Source organism: Eucyclogobius newberryi, unplaced genomic scaffold (genome assembly GCF_026437365.1).
Source record: "Eucyclogobius newberryi isolate DKJ021-1_F unplaced genomic scaffold, fEucNew1.0.hap1 SCAF_11, whole genome shotgun sequence".
NCBI classification, from domain to species: domain Eukaryota; kingdom Metazoa; phylum Chordata; class Actinopteri; order Gobiiformes; family Gobiidae; genus Eucyclogobius; species Eucyclogobius newberryi.
Window position 1 is genome coordinate 24,947,822 of NW_027315735.1, and position 18,666 is coordinate 24,966,487.

At 39.0% G+C, this 18,666-nt stretch overlaps 4 protein-coding genes across 4 annotated transcripts; all 4 read left to right on the plus strand.

Moving 5' to 3' along the window:
* Nucleotides 1-330: 330 nt before the first annotated feature.
* LOC140346023 (protocadherin beta-16-like) lies at nucleotides 331-2,825 on the plus strand. The gene has a single exon (XM_072432295.1). It carries the CDS (start codon nucleotides 423-425, stop codon nucleotides 2,823-2,825), a length of 2,403 nt encoding a protein of 800 aa, XP_072288396.1. The 5' UTR covers nucleotides 331-422.
* A 2,183-nt stretch (nucleotides 2,826-5,008) lies between these two features.
* LOC140346039 (protocadherin beta-16-like) lies at nucleotides 5,009-8,016 on the plus strand. The gene is made up of 2 exons (XM_072432299.1): nucleotides 5,009-7,404; nucleotides 7,999-8,016. The coding sequence occupies exons 1-2, from the start codon at nucleotides 5,014-5,016 to the stop codon at nucleotides 8,014-8,016; spliced, it is 2,409 nt and encodes an 802-aa protein (XP_072288400.1). The 5' UTR covers nucleotides 5,009-5,013.
* Nucleotides 8,017-9,709: 1,693 nt separating this feature from the next.
* On the plus strand, nucleotides 9,710-13,541 carry LOC140346049 (protocadherin beta-16-like). Its single transcript, XM_072432308.1, has 2 exons — nucleotides 9,710-12,097; nucleotides 13,533-13,541. The coding sequence occupies exons 1-2, from the start codon at nucleotides 9,710-9,712 to the stop codon at nucleotides 13,539-13,541; spliced, it is 2,397 nt and encodes a 798-aa protein (XP_072288409.1).
* A 556-nt stretch (nucleotides 13,542-14,097) lies between these two features.
* On the plus strand, nucleotides 14,098-18,587 carry LOC140346059 (protocadherin gamma-A11-like). Its single transcript, XM_072432319.1, has 2 exons — nucleotides 14,098-16,488; nucleotides 18,567-18,587. Exons 1-2 carry the CDS (start codon nucleotides 14,098-14,100, stop codon nucleotides 18,585-18,587), a joined length of 2,412 nt encoding a protein of 803 aa, XP_072288420.1.
* Nucleotides 18,588-18,666: the final 79 nt, after the last annotated feature.

Here is an 18,666-nt window from a genome sequence, read left to right on the forward strand (position 1 = left end):
TTTGGATATAATCTTAAAACATTTTTCATCATTAGGATAAATTTACAATTTTTGCATGTACCTGGTTGAATTTAACATGTTTGATAAATTAATCAAATCAGATCTAATGGAAGCTCAAATCCTTCATGATTGTGGTTAAATGTGAAAGCAAACTGTTTCTTTGACCATCAATTTGTTTTCTTGATATACAAAACATTAATTTTACTGTTTTACTGTATATACACGTTTCTGTTGTCCAATAGTCTTGCTGTTCCTATAAATAAACTCTTGGTGTCAGTATTCACCAGTGAACCGCAGCACGTCCTTTCTCCGCCCTTCTTTGTCAGTTGTTGTAAAATACTGTTTTAAGGAACTGGAGTGCAAATGGTTTCGTTAAGGATTATATAGAACAGCTGGAACAACGATAGCAATTTGTGGATGCAATGGCCAACATTAGATTACCCATATACTACACTTTTTGGTTTGGTATTTTTGCATTTCATCCCATCAGTGGGGACGTGAGTTATTCTATTCCAGAGGAGATGAAACGTGGATCCGTGATTGGAAATATCGCTAAGGATATTGGACTTGATTTGGGCAGATTGTCTGCGCGCAGGGCGCGCGTTGACTCCGAGGACAGCGGCGTCCAGTACTGCAGCGTGAACCTCAACACGGGAGAGCTGGTTGTTCAGGAGAGGATTGACAGAGAGGGCCTTTGTGCGAAGAAGACTTCATGTATTCTGAAACAGGAGCTCGTGCTGGAAAACCCCTTAGAGCTGCATCGCTTTACGATCCGCGTCCAAGACATAAACGACAACGCGCCACAATTTAAAGAGGACACGCTTAAGTTTGAAATCAGCGAATCGGCTGATAAGGGTGCACGTTATCCATTAGATGAAGCATTCGATGGAGACATAGGTGAAAATAGTGTTCAGGGTTACGCCCTGCAAGAGAACAAGCACTTTGCTTTGGAGATAAAAACAAAGGGCAATGGTCGAAAATATAGTGAATTAGTTTTGGACAAAGAGTTAGACAGAGAGGATAATAATGAGATCACGCTTGTGTTGACTGCGTTTGATGGCGGCTCTCCTCAGAGATCAGGCACAGTCGTCATCCATGTGACTGTTCTTGACGCTAATGATAATGCGCCAGTGTTTAGTCAGACTGTGTATAAAGCGAGTCTTCCAGAAAACTCTCCTCCAGATACACTGGTTATTACAGTGACTGCGACTGATGCAGACGAGGGAGTAAACGGTGTAATAACATACGGATTTGACCAACCTTCAGATGATGAAAAAATATTCACTTTAAATCCCTCCACTGGTGAAATTAGAGTTGCAAAATCTATAGATTATGAAAGAGAGTCCTCATATGAAATTCAAATCAGTGCTAAAGATGTACCAGGACTTGCATCTTACGCAACATTATTTATAGAAATTGTCGACATGAATGACAATGCTCCAGTTATTTTTCTAAAATCACTGACCAATCAGATCCCTGAGAATGTGTCACCTGGTACAGAGGTGGGCATCATTAATGTTCAGGACAGAGACTCAGAGAACAACAGACAGGTCCGCTGCTCCCTTCAGACTGGAGTCCCTTTCAAGTTAGTACCTTCCATTAAAAACTATTATTCTCTAGTGACCACAGAACAGCTGGACCGTGAGCTAGTGTCTGATTACAACATTACAATCACTGCCACTGACGAGGGCTCTCCACCTCTGTCCTCTTCTAAAACTGTCCACTTAACTGTAGCTGACATCAATGACAACCCTCCTGTGTTTGAGGAGCAGTCCTACAGCGCACATGTGACTGAAAACAACAAACCTGGCTCCTCTTTATGTTCTGTTGCTGCTCGAGACCCAGACTGGAGACAAAACGGGACAGTGGTTTATTCTCTGTTACCTGGTGAGGTGAATGGGGCCCAAGTGTCCTCTTATTTATCTGTTAATGGAGACACAGGAGTGATCCATGCTGTGAGGGCTTTTGATTATGAACACTTCAGGAGTTTTAAAGTCCAGGTGATGGCCAGAGACAATGGGTCTCCTCCACTCAGCAGCAACGTGACAGTCAATGTGTTTGTATCTGATGTGAATGACAACTCTCCTCAAATACTCTACCCCACCCCGGAGGGGAACTCCTTCATGACTGAACTGGTCCCTAAAGCTGCACATGCAGGCTCTCTGGTGTCCAAAGTGATAGCAGTGGACGCAGACTCTGGACAGAACGCCTGGCTGTCCTATCACATAGTCAAATCCACTGATGCTGGACTTTTTACTATTGGTCTTCACAGTGGAGAGATCAGGACCCAGCGGGACATCTCTGAATCTGACAGCATGAAACAGAACCTTATTGTGGCAGTGAAGGATAACGGACAGCCTCCTCTCTCTGCCACCTGCTCCATGTATTTACTGATCTCTGATAACTTGGCTGAAGTGCCTGAACTCAAGGACATTTCTTATGATGAGAGGGACTCAAAGCTGACATCCTATCTGATCATCGCACTGGTGTCAGTGTCTACATTTTTCCTCACCTTCATTATTATTGTCCTGGGTGTGAGGTTCTGTCGCAGGAGGAAGCCCAGACTGTTGTTTGATGGAGCAGTTGCAATCCCCAGTGGTTATCTGCCTCCTAATTATGCAGATGTTGACGGCACAGGAACTTTACGCAGCACTTACAACTATGATGGATACATGACAACTGGATCCAGGACAAGTGACTTTAAGTTTGTCTCGTCCTACAATGACAACACGCTGCCTGCAGATCAGACACTGAGGAAAAGCCCCACTGACTTTTCAGACGTCTTTGGAGATTGTGACGTCTCTCCTGAGGTAGGAACACCTTAAGCAGACATAAGTATTACAAAAATAATTGTCATATTTTATTCTTAGTTTTGAATATTACTTGTCTTACACAAACTCTACCATTTTAAGATTTTACAAAAAATATACTTTTACTTCAATTTTTTTTTCATTTTTTTTTGGTTTTGTTATGTTCTATTTATTCAGATGCTTGAGGTTATTCATTTAGTGTGAACGTACAATTATATCAGTGTTTCAGAATTCTAAATTCTGAAAATATATAATATTTCGGTTTTCTTTATGGAAGTATATACCGATAGTACAATTTTTTTTAAGTGATGGTCTTATGAGTGGTGTATGATATACTCAGTCTGATCTGACAGTTGTTTTGGAGCAGCTTTAAAAGGCCAGGAAAGAGGAAATATCTTTGTTTATCAGTGTCAAAGGGCTTTTTTTGGTTAAACTAGTGACTGACTTTACATGTTGTACAGTATTACCCTAATATATTGTAAATGAGTAGCAAGTGAATGGTTCAGAAAGTGAGTATGGCTTTGGCTACATTTGCACTGCCTGAACAGATCAGTGCTGGATATACCGAAGCATATCTGCAACTGTTTTTCCCTCAAATAAATACATTGGAAATATATTGAATGTTTTGTAAAGCACAGCCAAGAAGTGTAATTTATATTCTCTATTTGTTATATTTTCTCCTTCATTGGTTTAACAGCTCATGTTATAATTCTAGTTTATTTGTTATTGAGAGAAAATGACTTAGACCTTGGCTTCTCTGGCTGCATCTTTAATCATTGTGTGTGTATTTTGTTTGGTTTACATATAGTAAAATTATGGTTGTAAAGTTTAGAAAAAGTATTTGTTCCCCTTTTATATTTTATATTGTTATGATACTGAAGTTTACAAATTCAAGTCTTTAATGAGTTAGGTTTTTACTTAGGGTAAGTTTTCTGCCAAATTCAGCAAACCTTCAGCTCTGTCCGAGGTGCTGAAATGTGTAGCTATAGTTTAGAGGTAATTCTACTTCTCCTGTGTGTTTATGCTTTTTAATACAAGGTTCCAAATCTTTCTACAATTCCTTTTCTTCTTGGACCTGGGCACTGTGTAGTATTTACATTTAGAAGGAAACAGAACTCACCACTATGAATTATACTCTAAAAAGCAATAATTGATCGTGAGAAGAAAATAGCACTGCCTTTAGTTTATTTATAAGGATCTCACTGGGATTTGGCCTTGATTATTTAACATGTTTGCTGAACATCAGATCAGATATTGGTCGATTAAGATCACAGGACATTCTTATTTTAGAGTTTTACAAAATCAATACCGAGTGAGGGAAAAGGGCTTTCAGGAACTTTGTTCCCAGCTTATGCAACAAAACTCAGAGATTATTTCATTTCTAAATTGAATGATTGTATGCATTTTAATAAATTCAAAGCACTTGCAAAAGTATATCTACAGTTCCACTGTTAAACCTCACTCATTTTAAATCACAAGATTAAATGTAATTTTTATATACATTTATTTTATTGAATGTTTGATTGACATTTTAGATATTCTGGTACCTGTTTTGTAATCAACAGAGTACGACTGTAAAAGAGCATTTCTCTCATTGAGTTATTTTCATGTATAAATACATAAACACATATAATAAAAGTGCTTTGAATTATACTTATAAAAAATCATTTACAAAAGCAAAAAAAAGAAATCCCTGCATATGTCTGGTACAGATTGTTGGAGATCATTTAACTGTTTAGTTTTCTAGACATTTTATCTCATCATTGACACGTTGATAAAAATATTAAACACAATGTCATTACGAGAAATCATATCTACTCATCTTTTTGATACCGATTGGACCAAACATTTGCATCATACAGTCCTCAACCACCTGAATATTTGCTTGAATTAACTTAAACAGTTGATACAATGTTCGTATTATGTATTTAATTACGGCAATGTCAAATTAACATTTTTAATACCCAGGCCGAATGAATGAAAACCGCAACTATTGAAATTTAAAAAGTAGTCTTGCTGTTCCTTTAAATAAACTCTAAGTGTCAGTATTCACCAGTGAACTGCACTACGTCCTTTCTCCGCCCTTCTTTGCCGTTGTTGTAAAATATTCTGTTATACTGAGGCAGGAGAGTGAATGATTTTGTAAAATATTTCACGGGCGGCTTGTTTTGCTTAACTTTATAACAATACTAATCAGTGCATTATGGCTGACGGCAGATTTGCCATATCATGCACTTTGGGATTTATTATTTTTGCCTTTCATCCCATCTGTGGAGACGTGAGTTATTCTGTTCCAGAGGAGATGAAACGTGGATCCGTGATTGGAAATATCGCTAAGGATATTGGACTTGATTTGGGCAGATTGTCTGCGCGCAGGGCGCGCGTTGACTCCGAGGACAGCGGCGTCCAGTACTGCAGCGTGAACCTCAACACGGGAGAGCTGGTTGTTCAGGAGAGGATTGACAGAGAGGGCCTTTGTGCGAAGAAGACTTCATGTATTCTGAAACAGGAGCTCGTGCTGGAAAACCCCTTAGAGCTGCATCGCTTTACGATCCGCGTCCAAGACATAAACGACAACGCGCCACAATTTAAAGAGGATTCTTTTAAGTTTGAAATCCAAGAATCCACTGTTAAAGGGGCCCGGTTTGCGCTCGGTGAAGCGCATGACGGAGACATAGGAGAAAACGCTGTACAGGGCTACACCCTTCAGCAAAATGACAACTTCAAACTAAATGTTAACTTAAGGTCTGCAGGAAGAAAATACTGCGAGTTGATTTTGGACAAAGAGTTAGACAGAGAGGATAATAACGAGATCACGCTTGTGTTGACTGCGTTTGATGGCGGCTCTCCTCAGAGATCAGGCACAGTCGTCATCCATGTCACTGTTCTTGACGCTAATGATAATGCGCCAGTGTTTAGTCAGACTGTGTATAAAGCGAGTCTTCCAGAAAACTCTGCTCCAGATACACTGGTTACTACAGTGACTGCGACTGATGCTGACGAGGGTTTAAATAGTGAAGTAAGTTATGAGTTTTACCAGAGGTCTGACGAGAATGGTAATGTGTTTTCTATTAGTCCAAAATCAGGAGATATCAGAGTCACAGGAATTATTGATCATGAAAAAATACCTTCTTATGAAATGCAAATCAGTGCCAAAGATGGATTTGGTTTGGTCTCATATGCAACTTTAATAATTGATGTCACTGATGTTAATGATAACGCTCCTATCATTAAATTAAAATCACTGACCAATCAGATCCCTGAGAATGTGTCACCTGGTACAGAGGTGGGCATCATTAATGTTCAGGACAGAGACTCAGAGAACAACAGACAGGTCCGCTGCTCCCTTCAGACTGGAGTCCCTTTCAAGTTAGTACCTTCCATTAAAAACTATTATTCTCTAGTGACCACAGAACAGCTGGACCGTGAGCTAGTGTCTGATTACAACATTACAATCACTGCCACTGACGAGGGCTCTCCACCTCTGTCCTCTTCTAAAACTGTCCACTTAACTGTAGCTGACATCAATGACAACCCTCCTGTGTTTGAGGAGCAGTCCTACAGCGCACATGTGACTGAAAACAACAAACCTGGCTCCACTTTATGTTCTGTTGCTGCTCGAGACCCAGACTGGAGACAAAACGGGACAGTGGTTTATTCTCTGTTACCTGGTGAGGTGAATGGGGCCCCGGTGTCCTCTTATGTATCTGTTAATGGAGACACAGGAGTGATCCATGCTGTGAAGGCTTTTGATTATGAACACTTCAGGAGTTTTAAAGTCCAGGTGATGGCCAGAGACAATGGGTCTCCTCCACTTAGCAGCAACGTGACAGTCAATGTGTTTATATCTGATGTGAATGACAACTCTCCTCAAATATTGTACCCCACCCCGGAGGGGAACTCCTTCATGACTGAACTGGTCCCTAAAGCTGCACATGCAGGCTCTCTGGTGTCCAAAGTGATAGCAGTGGACGCAGACTCTGGACAGAACGCCTGGCTGTCCTATCACATCGTCAAATCCACTGATGCTGGACTTTTTACTATTGGTCTTCACAGTGGAGAGATCAGGACCCAGCGGGACATTTCTGAATCCGACAGCATGAAACAGAACCTCTTTGTGGCAGTGAAGGATAACGGACAGCCTCCTCTCTCTGCCACCTGCTCCATGTATTTACTGATCTCTGATAACTTGGCTGAAGTGCCTGAACTCAAGGACATTTCTTATGATGAGAGGGACTCAAAGCTGACATCCTATCTGATCATTGCACTGGTGTCAGTGTCTACATTTTTCCTCACCTTCATTATTATTGTCCTGGGTGTGAGGTTCTGTCGCAGGAGGAAGCCCAGACTGTTGTTTGATGGAGCAGTTGCAATCCCCAGTGGTTATCTGCCTCCTAATTATGCAGATGTTGACGGCACAGGAACTTTACGCAGCACTTACAACTATGATGGATACATGACAACTGGATCCAGGACAAGTGACTTTAAGTTTGTCTCGTCCTACAATGACAACACGCTGCCTGCAGATCAGACACTGAGGAAAAGCCCCACTGACTTTTCTGACGTCTTTGGAGATTGTGACGTCTCTCCTGAGGTAGGAACACAATTAATAACAATAATTAGGAAAAAAACAAAACTCATGTAATTTTTAATTCTGCAAAGTCAGGATCAAATGTATTTTAAAAAGGATGGTAACTTCACATTTAAATATCACAATATAACTTGAACTCAACTTTGTCTAAAAAAAAAGAAATGTCTTAAATGATTCTTACCAGAATATGTTCCTAAAAAGGTTTTATTTCCCACACTTCAATGACTTAAGGTCTTCATGGATTTAAATGTATTGAGTTAAAGTCTATATGACAGTTTAAACTACACATTTGACCTTAATGTAGTAAAAAACAATTATGTTTCAGATTTCACTAAACATTTCCCTATTTGTCCCCATTTTGACTTCCACTTTGTTCATCCGGGTTAGACATGATCAGCAAATATGACATAGCTAGAGGTAATTCCACATCTGTTACTTAGCAACCTTAGTGTAAACAAGAGCCAAAATTTATATAAATCATACAAGTTATAATTTGTCAAACAATAATACCATGTAACGTCTTTATTTATTTTTCTAATGACCGTTTGTACTGTCAAAAATGTATCACTTCAGTGTAAAGTGTATCTGTGTTTTCAGTGGCACGTCACATATTAATGAGATGGAGGGATTCTGTTTTAGAACTTCTCTACTTCCTGTAATTTTAAACTTAGATTTTTCAAATATTCTTCACAAGCTCCAACTTAAAGTAGTAAAAATATGATAAATATTTCCCACAGGTGCTATCCCACCAAACCAAGTAATGATTAGAATAAACAGACTTTAAGTGAGTTGTCTTGAAAAAAGCTGCATATATTAGGCTCTGTCCATGGTGCTGAGAAGTGCAAGAGTTTTGAGGTATTTTTTCCTTGTCTCCTTTATTTGTGTGTCGTTTTCACCACATGATATAAGGATCCATCTGGAGTCATTTAAATGGATAACGTTTTATCATGCAAAGGCTCAAAACATGAAGGTTTGGAAAAAATATATCTTTCTTGGATATCATAGTCCATGTTTGTTTTGCAGCAAAACCCCAAAAATCAACATAGTTTTCCTAAAGTGCAAATCATTGTTATCAAAATTTTCAGTTTAGGTTCTACTGGACATGAAAGTAAAACAGGATTTTTTTCAACACTGTCAATTATTCATTTTTGTGTTTTGATTGTTCTTTTGATAATTTAATTTGATAAATTGTAACGTCCTTTCAATAATGTTAACCACATTTACCAACTGCTTTTATATGTTACAGATTTTAAAATGTGCTCTACATGCATTGGGGTGAATTAAAAATTGAACATGACATTTTTAATACAAAAAATTATCCCACTGTTTTGAGGATTGTCGGAAAACATACATTTATTCAATGTTTTCTATATGAATATGTTATCTGAATATTGCTATTTTAGAATTACTAAAACGTGGTAATTGCAAGAAAACATGCACATATGTATAATTAATATTACTATTGCTATTATTGCTATTTGTATTTTTATTATTATTATTTATCTATTTAAAAAAAAATCTCAAGTAGTAGCTTATGCATCGGTGCATTTTTAAGCATTGGTACACAAGCCATTGGTTCTTTTTTCTCCCTTTATTTTCATTCCATTCTCGGTTATCTCTGAGTCAGTGAAAATTTAACATACACTTCCATGGCATTGTTGTATATTGAAAAAAAATAAACGCAAAACAGATAAACTGATCAAACTATTTCAATACTGAACATTAGAAAAAGATAAACAGGCACACACTCCTGCTGTCCAGCTGCAGTAACTTGCAATTTCATGTGTCACTGACATCCAAAGATGGCAATAAAAACACATATATGATATTATAATAAAAAATTGGTGATATTTTGGCCAGTTTAGAGGAATACACACACTGTATGTATTTAGAAAAAACTCTTGTTATTTTCTGATTTTACCTATAGGAGATATTTGTACTTTGTGCTCCATGTACTTAATTCAAACAGTTTGATAATTTCGTCAAATCAGATCCAGAAGGATCGAAGCTGCTGAAAGTTTTACTTATTCTTTATGGCCGTGAAAAAATATGAAAACGAAACTATTACTTTTGTGCATATGTCTGTTTACTTAAATTATAGAAAACAGATGATTTACACTTAAACGTATTTTAGAAATGTAACGGTAATTCAAGAGAAAAACAGTCGAGTCTTGCTGTTCCCTCAAACAAACTCCTGGTGTCAGTATTCACCAGTGAACCGCAACACGTCCTTTCTCCTCCCTTTCTCAGCTCTGGTAAAATTCGGTTTTACGATAGCCGGAGTGTTAGGGTTTCGTTAAGGTACACAATGGCCAACAGTAGATTCTCCATATCTTCCACTCTATGGTTTATTATTTTTACCTTTCATCCCATCAGTGGAGACGTGAGTTATTCTATTCCAGAAGAGATGAAACGTGGATCCGTGATTGGAAATATCGCTAAGGATATTGGACTTGATTTGGGCAGATTGTCTGCGCGCAGGGCGCGCGTTGACTCCGAGGACAGCGGCGTCCAGTACTGCAGCGTGAACCTCAACACGGGAGAGCTGGTTGTTCAGGAGAGGATTGACAGAGAGGGCCTTTGTGCGAAGAAGACTTCATGTATTCTGAAACAGGAGCTCGTGCTGGAAAACCCCTTAGAGCTGCATCGCTTTACGATCCGCGTCCAAGACATAAACGACAACGCGCCACAATTTAAAGAGGACACGCTAAAATTTGAAATCCATGAATCGGCTGATAAGGGCGCACGTTATCCATTAGATGAAGCATTCGATGGAGACATAGGTGAAAATAGTGTTCAGGGTTACGCCCTGCAAGAGAACAAGCACTTTGCTTTAGAGGTAAAAACAAAGAGCAATGGTCGAAAATATAGTGAATTAGTGTTAGACAAAGAGTTAGACAGAGAGGATAATAACGAGATCACGCTTGTGTTGACTGCGTTTGATGGCGGCTCTCCTCAGAGATCAGGCACAGTCGTCATCCATGTCACTGTTCTTGACGCTAATGATAATACGCCAGTGTTTAGTCAGACTGTGTATAAAGCGAGTCTTCCAGAAAACTCTGCTCCAGATACACTGGTTATTACAGTGACTGCGACTGATCCAGACGAGGGAGTAAATAGTGAAATAACATACGGATTTGACCAACCTTCAGATGACGAAAAAATATTCACTCTAAATCCCTCCACTGGTGAAATTAGAGTTTCAAAATCTATAGATTATGAGAGAGAGTCCTCATATGAAATTCAAATTAGTGCTAAAGATGGATTGGGATTGGCATCTTATGCAACATTATTTATAGAAATTGTTGATATGAATGACAATGCTCCTGTTATATTTCTAAAATCACTGACCAATCAGATCCCCGAGAATGTGTCACCTGGTAAAGAGGTGGGCATCATTAATGTTCAGGACAGAGACTCAGAGAACAACAGACAGGTCCGCTGCTCCCTTCAGACTGGAGTCCCTTTCAAGTTAGTACCTTCCATTAAAAACTATTATTCTCTAGTGACCACAGAACAGCTGGACCGTGAGCTAGTGTCTGATTACAACATTACAATCACTGCCACTGACGAGGGCTCTCCACCTCTGTCCTCTTCTAAAACTGTCCACTTAACTGTAGCTGACATCAATGACAACCCTCCTGTGTTTGAGGAACAGTCCTACAGCGCACATGTGACTGAAAACAACAAACCTGGCTCCACTTTATGTTCTGTTACTGCTCGAGACCCAGACTGGAGACAAAACGGGACAGTGGTTTATTCTCTGTTACCTGGTGAGGTGAATGGGGCCCCAGTGTCCTCTTATGTATCTGTTAATGGAGACACAGGAGTGATCCATGCTGTGAGGGCTTTTGATTATGAACACTTCAGGAGTTTTAAAGTCCAGGTGATGGCCAGAGACAATGGGTCTCCTCCACTCAGCAGCAACGTGACAGTCAATGTGTTTGTATCTGATGTGAATGACAACTCTCCTCAAATACTGTACCCCACCCCGGAGGGGAACTCCTTCATGACTGAACTGGTCCCTAAAGCTGCACATGCAGGCTCTCTGGTGTCCAAAGTGATCGCAGTGGACGCAGACTCTGGACAGAACGCCTGGCTGTCCTATCACATAGTCAAATCCACTGATGCTGGACTTTTTACTGTTGGTCTTCACAGTGGAGAGATCAGGACCCAGCGGGACATCTCTGAATCTGACAGCATGAAACAGAACCTTTTCGTGGCAGTGAAGGATAACGGACAGCCTCCTCTCTCTGCCACCTGCTCCATGTATTTACTGATCTCTGATAACTTGGCTGAAGTGCCTGAACTCAAGGACATTTCTTATGATGAGAGGGACTCAAAGCTGACATCCTATCTGATCATTGCACTGGTGTCAGTGTCTACATTTTTCCTCACTTTCATTATTATTGTCCTGGGTGTGAGGTTCTGTCGCAGGAGGAAGCCCAGACTGTTGTTTGATGGAGCAGTTGCAATCCCCAGTGGTTATCTGCCTCCTAATTATGCAGATGTTGACGGCACAGGAACTTTACGCAGCACTTACAACTATGATGGATACATGACAACTGGATCCAGGACAAGTGACTTTAAGTTTGTCTCGTCCTACAATGACAACACGCTGCCTGCAGATCAGACACTGAGGAAAAGCCCCACTGACTTTTCTGACGTCTTTGGAGATTGTGATGTCTCTCCTGAGGTAGGCACATATTTAATTACAACAATAATGAAGAAAACATAACTCAAACTTATCCTGATTCTTAATTTTTAAATATATTCTTTTCATGATAAATTATCTTCAGTACAACAAATTATATGTGTGTTGTATATGTATTTGTCAAGAGTGTGTCATTTTTCGTTTGACTCTTTGTCACAATATTTTACAGTCTGGACAGATGTATATAGGTCTTGAGCAGTGGTGTGAAAGGCTATTTCTCAGTCTCTGTTTTAAATGGGTAAGATGAGGGTGTTCAGTAGCACACTCTTGTGGCTGTGTGTGTAGTTGGACACTCTTTCAGACTTGACTGGAGCTTTTTCTCATTGACAAAATGGGTGGCAATTCATATTTTAAGATAGGACTCTGCATGTTCTCCCCGTGTTACCATGAGTTCTCTCTGGGTTCTCTGGGTTCCTTCCACCATCCGAAGACATGCATGTGTTTGGTAAATTGGCCCGATTAAATCATAGAATGAATGTGAGAGTGAATGTTCATTTGTGTGTCTCAGTGTTAATCCTGCGACGAGCTGGCCCCTGTCCAGGGTGTCCCCGCCTAAGGCCCAAAGTCACTGGGGTAGGCTCCAGTCAAGTAGATCACGAAAGGGAAGAAGCAGTAGAAAATGAATGAATGTAGAATGGTAGCCAGCAATGTGCCTGGAAAATGAGTCATTAATGTTAAATCCAAAATAGACTTTTTAGGTAATATTTTGAAATCTGCGAAGTCAATTGTTTGTTTAAAAGTATGTTAACTTCACATTTAAATATTGAAGTGTGACTTTGAACTCAACTTTGTATTTTGAAAACACTTTTTAAATGATTCTTTCCAGGATATGTTGCCAAAACGTTTTTTGTGTATCTTTTATTTACAACAATAGAGTCAGATTTTAGGCTGTACTATTCACATCAGTGAGTGGAGTTATGATTTTCTGTCATGGTTGAAATACTGTGTCACTAAATGTACAAAAAGACTTCAATCCCCATTAAAAGTGTGTCACTATTTCAATACAGAACTTTTTGAAGTTAGGTCTTCACTGATTTAAATGTATTGTGTTAAAGTCTGCATGACAGTTTAGACTACACATTTGACCATAATGTAGTAAAAAAAAGAAATTGTGTTTCAGATTTCACTAAACATTTGGCCTGTTTGTCCCCAGTTAGACCATTTTTGTAAAGTTTAAAAATGTTACTTCCTGGTTGGACATTGGCGGCAAATATGCCATAGGTAGTGGATATTCTACAATTGTTACCTAGTAACCTTGCTGTAAACAAGATCCAAAAAAACAAAATCCCTATAAATTACACAATAGTTATGATTTAACAAACAATAATACCATTTAACACCTCAATGTTTTTTTTTAATTACTGTTTAAACTGTTAGAAATGTATCAGTTCAGTGTAAATTGTCTCTGTGTTTTCAGTGGCATTAAGTAAAAATATGTTAAATATTTACCACTGGTGCTATCCCACCAAACTAAGTCATGATTTGAAAAAACAGACTTTAAGAGGGTTGTCCTGAAAAAAGCTGCGTATTTTAGGCTCTGTCAATGGTGCTGAGAAGTGTAAGTGTTTTGAGGTATTTTTTGTTTGACTTCTTTATTTCTGTGTTGTTTTCACCACATGATTTAAGGTTCCATCTGAACACACACTAAACGTATTAAAACAAACTCTTGAGTTTTTCAGATTTTACCATTAGGCGATATATTAGTGAGTTTATTTATTTTATATGAAACAGGTTATGTAAAGTACAATTTTAGAAATGCAACGGTGTTGTTTTTTAGAAGAGTATTAAGACTTGCCATTCCTTTAAACAAACTCTTGGTGTCAGTATTCACCTGTGAACCGCAGTACGTATCCTCCTTTCTCCTCCCTTTCTCAGTTGTTGTAAAATTCAGTTTTACGAACGCGGAATGCTAGGATTTGTTTAAGGATTCAACAGAACTGCTGTTTTAGCAAGTATTTGTTACAATTTTTCTTGGATGGACAATGGCCAACATTATATTTTCCATATTTGGCACATTGGGGTTTATTATTTTTGCATTTCATCCCATCAGTGGAGACGTGAGTTACTCTATCCCAGAGGAGATGAAACGTGGATCCGTGATTGGAAATATCGCTAAGGATATTGGACTTGATTTGGGCAGATTGTCTGCGCGCAGGGCGCGCGTTGACTCCGAGGACAGCGGCGTCCAGTACTGCAGCGTGAACCTCAACACGGGAGAGCTGGTTGTTCAGGAGAGGATTGACAGAGAGGGCCTTTGTGCGAAGAAGACTTCATGTATTCTGAAACAGGAGCTCGTGCTGGAAAACCCCTTAGAGCTGCATCGCTTTACGATCCGCGTCCAAGACGTAAACGACAACGCGCCACAATTTAAAGAGGATTCAATTAAATTTGAAATTCGAGAATCGGCTGATAAAGGCACGAAGTTTGTAGTTGGTGAAGCGCATGACGGAGACATAGGAGAAAACGCTGTACAGGGCTACACCCTTCAGCAAAATCACAATTTTCATTTAATTGTTAAAACAAACTCTGCAGGACGAAAATATTGTGAGTTGATTTTGGAAAAAGAATTAGACAGAGAGGATAATAACGAGATCACGCTTGTGTTGACTGCGTTTGATGGCGGCTCTCCTCAGAGATCAGGCACAGTCGTCATCCATGTCACTGTTCTTGACGCTAATGATAATGCGCCAGTGTTTAGTCAGACTGTGTATAAAGCGAGTCTTCCAGAAAACTCTCCTCCAGATACACTGGTTATTACAGTGACTGCTACTGATGCAGACGAGGGAGTAAACAGTGAAATTGAGTATGAATTTGACCGCTTGTCCGATGGAAATAGTGATGTGTTTTCTATTCATCTGAATACAGGAGAAGTTTTTGTATCAGGTGCAATTGATCATGAAAAAATACCTACTTATGAAATGCAAATCAGTGCCAAAGATGGATTAGGTTTGGTCTCATATGCAACATTAATAATTGATGTCACTGATGTTAATGATAATGCTCCTATCATTAACTTAAAATCACTGACCAATCAGATCCCCGAGAATGTGCCACCAGGTACAGAGGTGGGCCTCATTAATGTTCAGGACAGAGACTCAGAGAACAACAGACAGGTCCGCTGCTCCCTTCAGACTGGAGTCCCTTTCAAGTTAGTACCTTCCATTAAAAACTATTATTCTCTAGTGACCACAGAACAGCTGGACCGTGAGCTAGTGTCTGATTACAACATTACAATCACTGCCACTGACGAGGGCTCTCCACCTCTGTCCTCTTCTAAAACTGTCCACTTAACTGTAGCTGACATCAATGACAACCCTCCTGTGTTTGAGGAGCAGTCCTACAGCGCACATGTGACTGAAAACAACAAACCTGGCTCCACTTTATGTTCTGTTGCTGCTCGAGACCCAGACTGGAGACAAAACGGGACAGTGGTTTATTCTCTGTTACCTGGTGAGGTGAATGGGGCCCCAGTGTCCTCTTATGTATCTGTTAATGGAGACACAGGAGTGATCCATGCTGTGAGGGCTTTTGATTATGAACACTTCAGGAGTTTTAAAGTCCAGGTGATGGCCAGAGACAATGGGTCTCCTCCACTCAGCAGCAACATGACAGTCAATGTGTTTATATCTGATGTGAATGACAACTCTCCTCAAATACTGTACCCCACCCCGGAGGGGAACTCCTTCATGACTGAACTGGTCCCTAAAGCTGCACATGCAGGCTCTCTGGTGTCCAAAGTGATCGCAGTGGACGCAGACTCTGGACAGAACGCCTGGCTGTCCTATCACATAGTCAAATCCACTGATGCTGGACTTTTTACTATTGGTCTTCACAGTGGAGAGATCAGGACCCAGCGGGACATCTCTGAATCCGACAGCATGAAACAGAACCTTATTGTGGCAGTGAAGGATAACGGACAGCCTCCTCTCTCTGCCACCTGCTCCATGTATTTACTGATCTCTGATAACTTGGCTGAAGTGCCTGAACTCAAGGACATTTCTTATGATGAGAGGGACTCAAAGCTGACATCCTATCTGATCATTGCACTGGTGTCAGTGTCTACATTTTTCCTCACCTTCATTATTATTGTCCTGGGTGTGAGGTTCTGTCGCAGGAGGAAGCCCAGACTGTTGTTTGATGGAGCAGTTGCAATCCCCAGTGGTTATCTGCCTCCTAATTATGCAGATGTTGACGGCACAGGAACTTTACGCAGCACTTACAACTATGATGGATACATGACAACTGGATCCAGGACAAGTGACTTTAAGTTTGTCTCGTCCTACAATGACAACACGCTGCCTGCAGATCAGACACTGAGGAAAAGCCCCACTGACTTTTCTGACGTCTTTGGAGATTGTGACGTCTCTCCTGAGGTAGGAACACCATGTATCCAAAATAATTATTACCAAAGTATTATCACTTTTTCATACAATCATACTTCATTTCTCCCTTTCGTGTGGTAAGAAATAATTCTTAACCGTGGACAAATAACTGCATTTCATTTTGTAAAGTATTTAAATTCCTTTATTCAACAATAACTTTAAATATAAGTTGTGATTGATAAATAATAGGAGTTGACTTCTCATTAAAATATACGCTGTTGTTTGGTCTTAACCTGTTCTCTTCAATCTGTAAAACAAGTATAAGCTAAAATGATGTACAAGGTTAGATTAGAGCACAAGATAAATGTTTGGTCGGAACTATTCAATGGGAAATACAAATGTAATATTTATCCAATAAACTTAAATGTTTTACCTCAATTTCAAAAGCTAGAAAGAGCCAACTCTGTTTTAGAGACAAAACTGCATATTTAGTCAACAACAGGAAACGTAATAATTTCGCACCCATTACCTGTTCTTGTTTTACTCGGGTGACTCTGACAGCACATCTTCCCTCCTCAAGTCCCTGGAGTGAGCATCATATGGCTTTAAATGGGACAAAACATGTAGAAAACCTTTCCAACTAAAGTACATTGTATTTTGAGCCTTTTATTTTTGAAATATAGTGGATGTAGAAAACATGATATTTATATTTCAAATGTATTGGTTTAAAAGTATTTAGTTCTCAACTAAGATTCAACTCAAGTAAAGTATGGAGCCTTCAAATGTGTTCTGCAGTGAATTGCTATTCTTAGTTACAAACCTTCTCTGTTTCCAATAATAGCACAGGGCTCATAGTACTGCCGAGTTTGGTTTGTAAAAAAAGTTATACCTCATGGTCCTAAAGTTTAAGATCCCCTAGTGAATAATCTAGATTAATGACCTGCCCCCAAAGGGTCAGGGATATTTAATAGTCCGCCTTCTCCTAGAACCAAACCCAAACAGCAGAAACAAATAATCAGGTTTTATTTATTGTGTAATGTTGTTTCTACTGCATGACATGCTCTTGTTGATTGTTCTGCATTTATTATAATTACTAATGTGCTAGCCATTCTCACAATTAAAGAGAAATTTAAATAAACAAATAAGAGATTATTATTTTAAGAATAGATCTATTTGGACATCAGTAAAAAAAAATGTTTTTTTCTAAATTCACAGGAATGAATCATTTGATCATGTATGTTGATACAACAACAAATGCTATACTTGTTGTATATTCTCTATTTACAGTGACTGAGTCTAAACATACAAAGTCAGAATGTATAATAAGCAGATTTATTTATGTTTGGATGAAAGTGTTGTTCGAGCACAAATAATTGTCTTTCTTTGAGAAGAGATAGATATGTATTAATAATTGTCAGTGATGCAAAATGTAGATGTTGTCCAAATATTTTTCCTGAAAAATTGTTTGCCAAATTCATAACATCAATGGCGCTGTCCATGGTGCTTGAAATATATACTTTTGAAGCTCTTCTGCCTTCATCTCCTTTAATTTTGTTTGCTGTACGTACGTTGTATATGTTCCCTTTTAAAATAATTCCCAAAATACAGCATTTAATAACTTGAAGGTGCATTTTTTATTAATTTGAAGTTTTTTTATGTACACTCGCAAAAACGTAAAGAATAAATAACAGCCAATTTACTCTGCACGATTTTTTTTCTTATAGAGCGTGGACAGATATTTTGCTGACGTTATTAGCTTTTCGTTTATGGCCTTATTTGTTTTCTAACCGTAGCACATTTCGTCTCAGTCAATCTTTATTTAGCGATCGTGACAGTTTAATGTGGTTATTATATTATGACTTAAGTCCCATGAAATAAATAGATAATCCTTTACTTATGGAGAAATGCACATGATTGTTGGGGCCACGGCAAACAACACAGACTGAGAATCAGTTATTTATTTAAAAATGTTTGTGTTTAGAGATTAACATGTTTCTTTGTTACACCAAAAAGACATATCGTAACGTTGGAAAATTAACACTGAACTTGCTGTTCTTTCAAACATACTCGTGGTGTCAGTGTTCACCAGTGAACGCTTGACATGTGCGTTCTCCTCTCTTCTTTGTCAGTTGTTACAAATCAGCCTCTAGCCTCAGTTGTAAGACTGTGCTTATCTTGGTTTTGGAAGGATTTTCCAAACAGCATAACGGCAAATTGGAGCATTAGTTT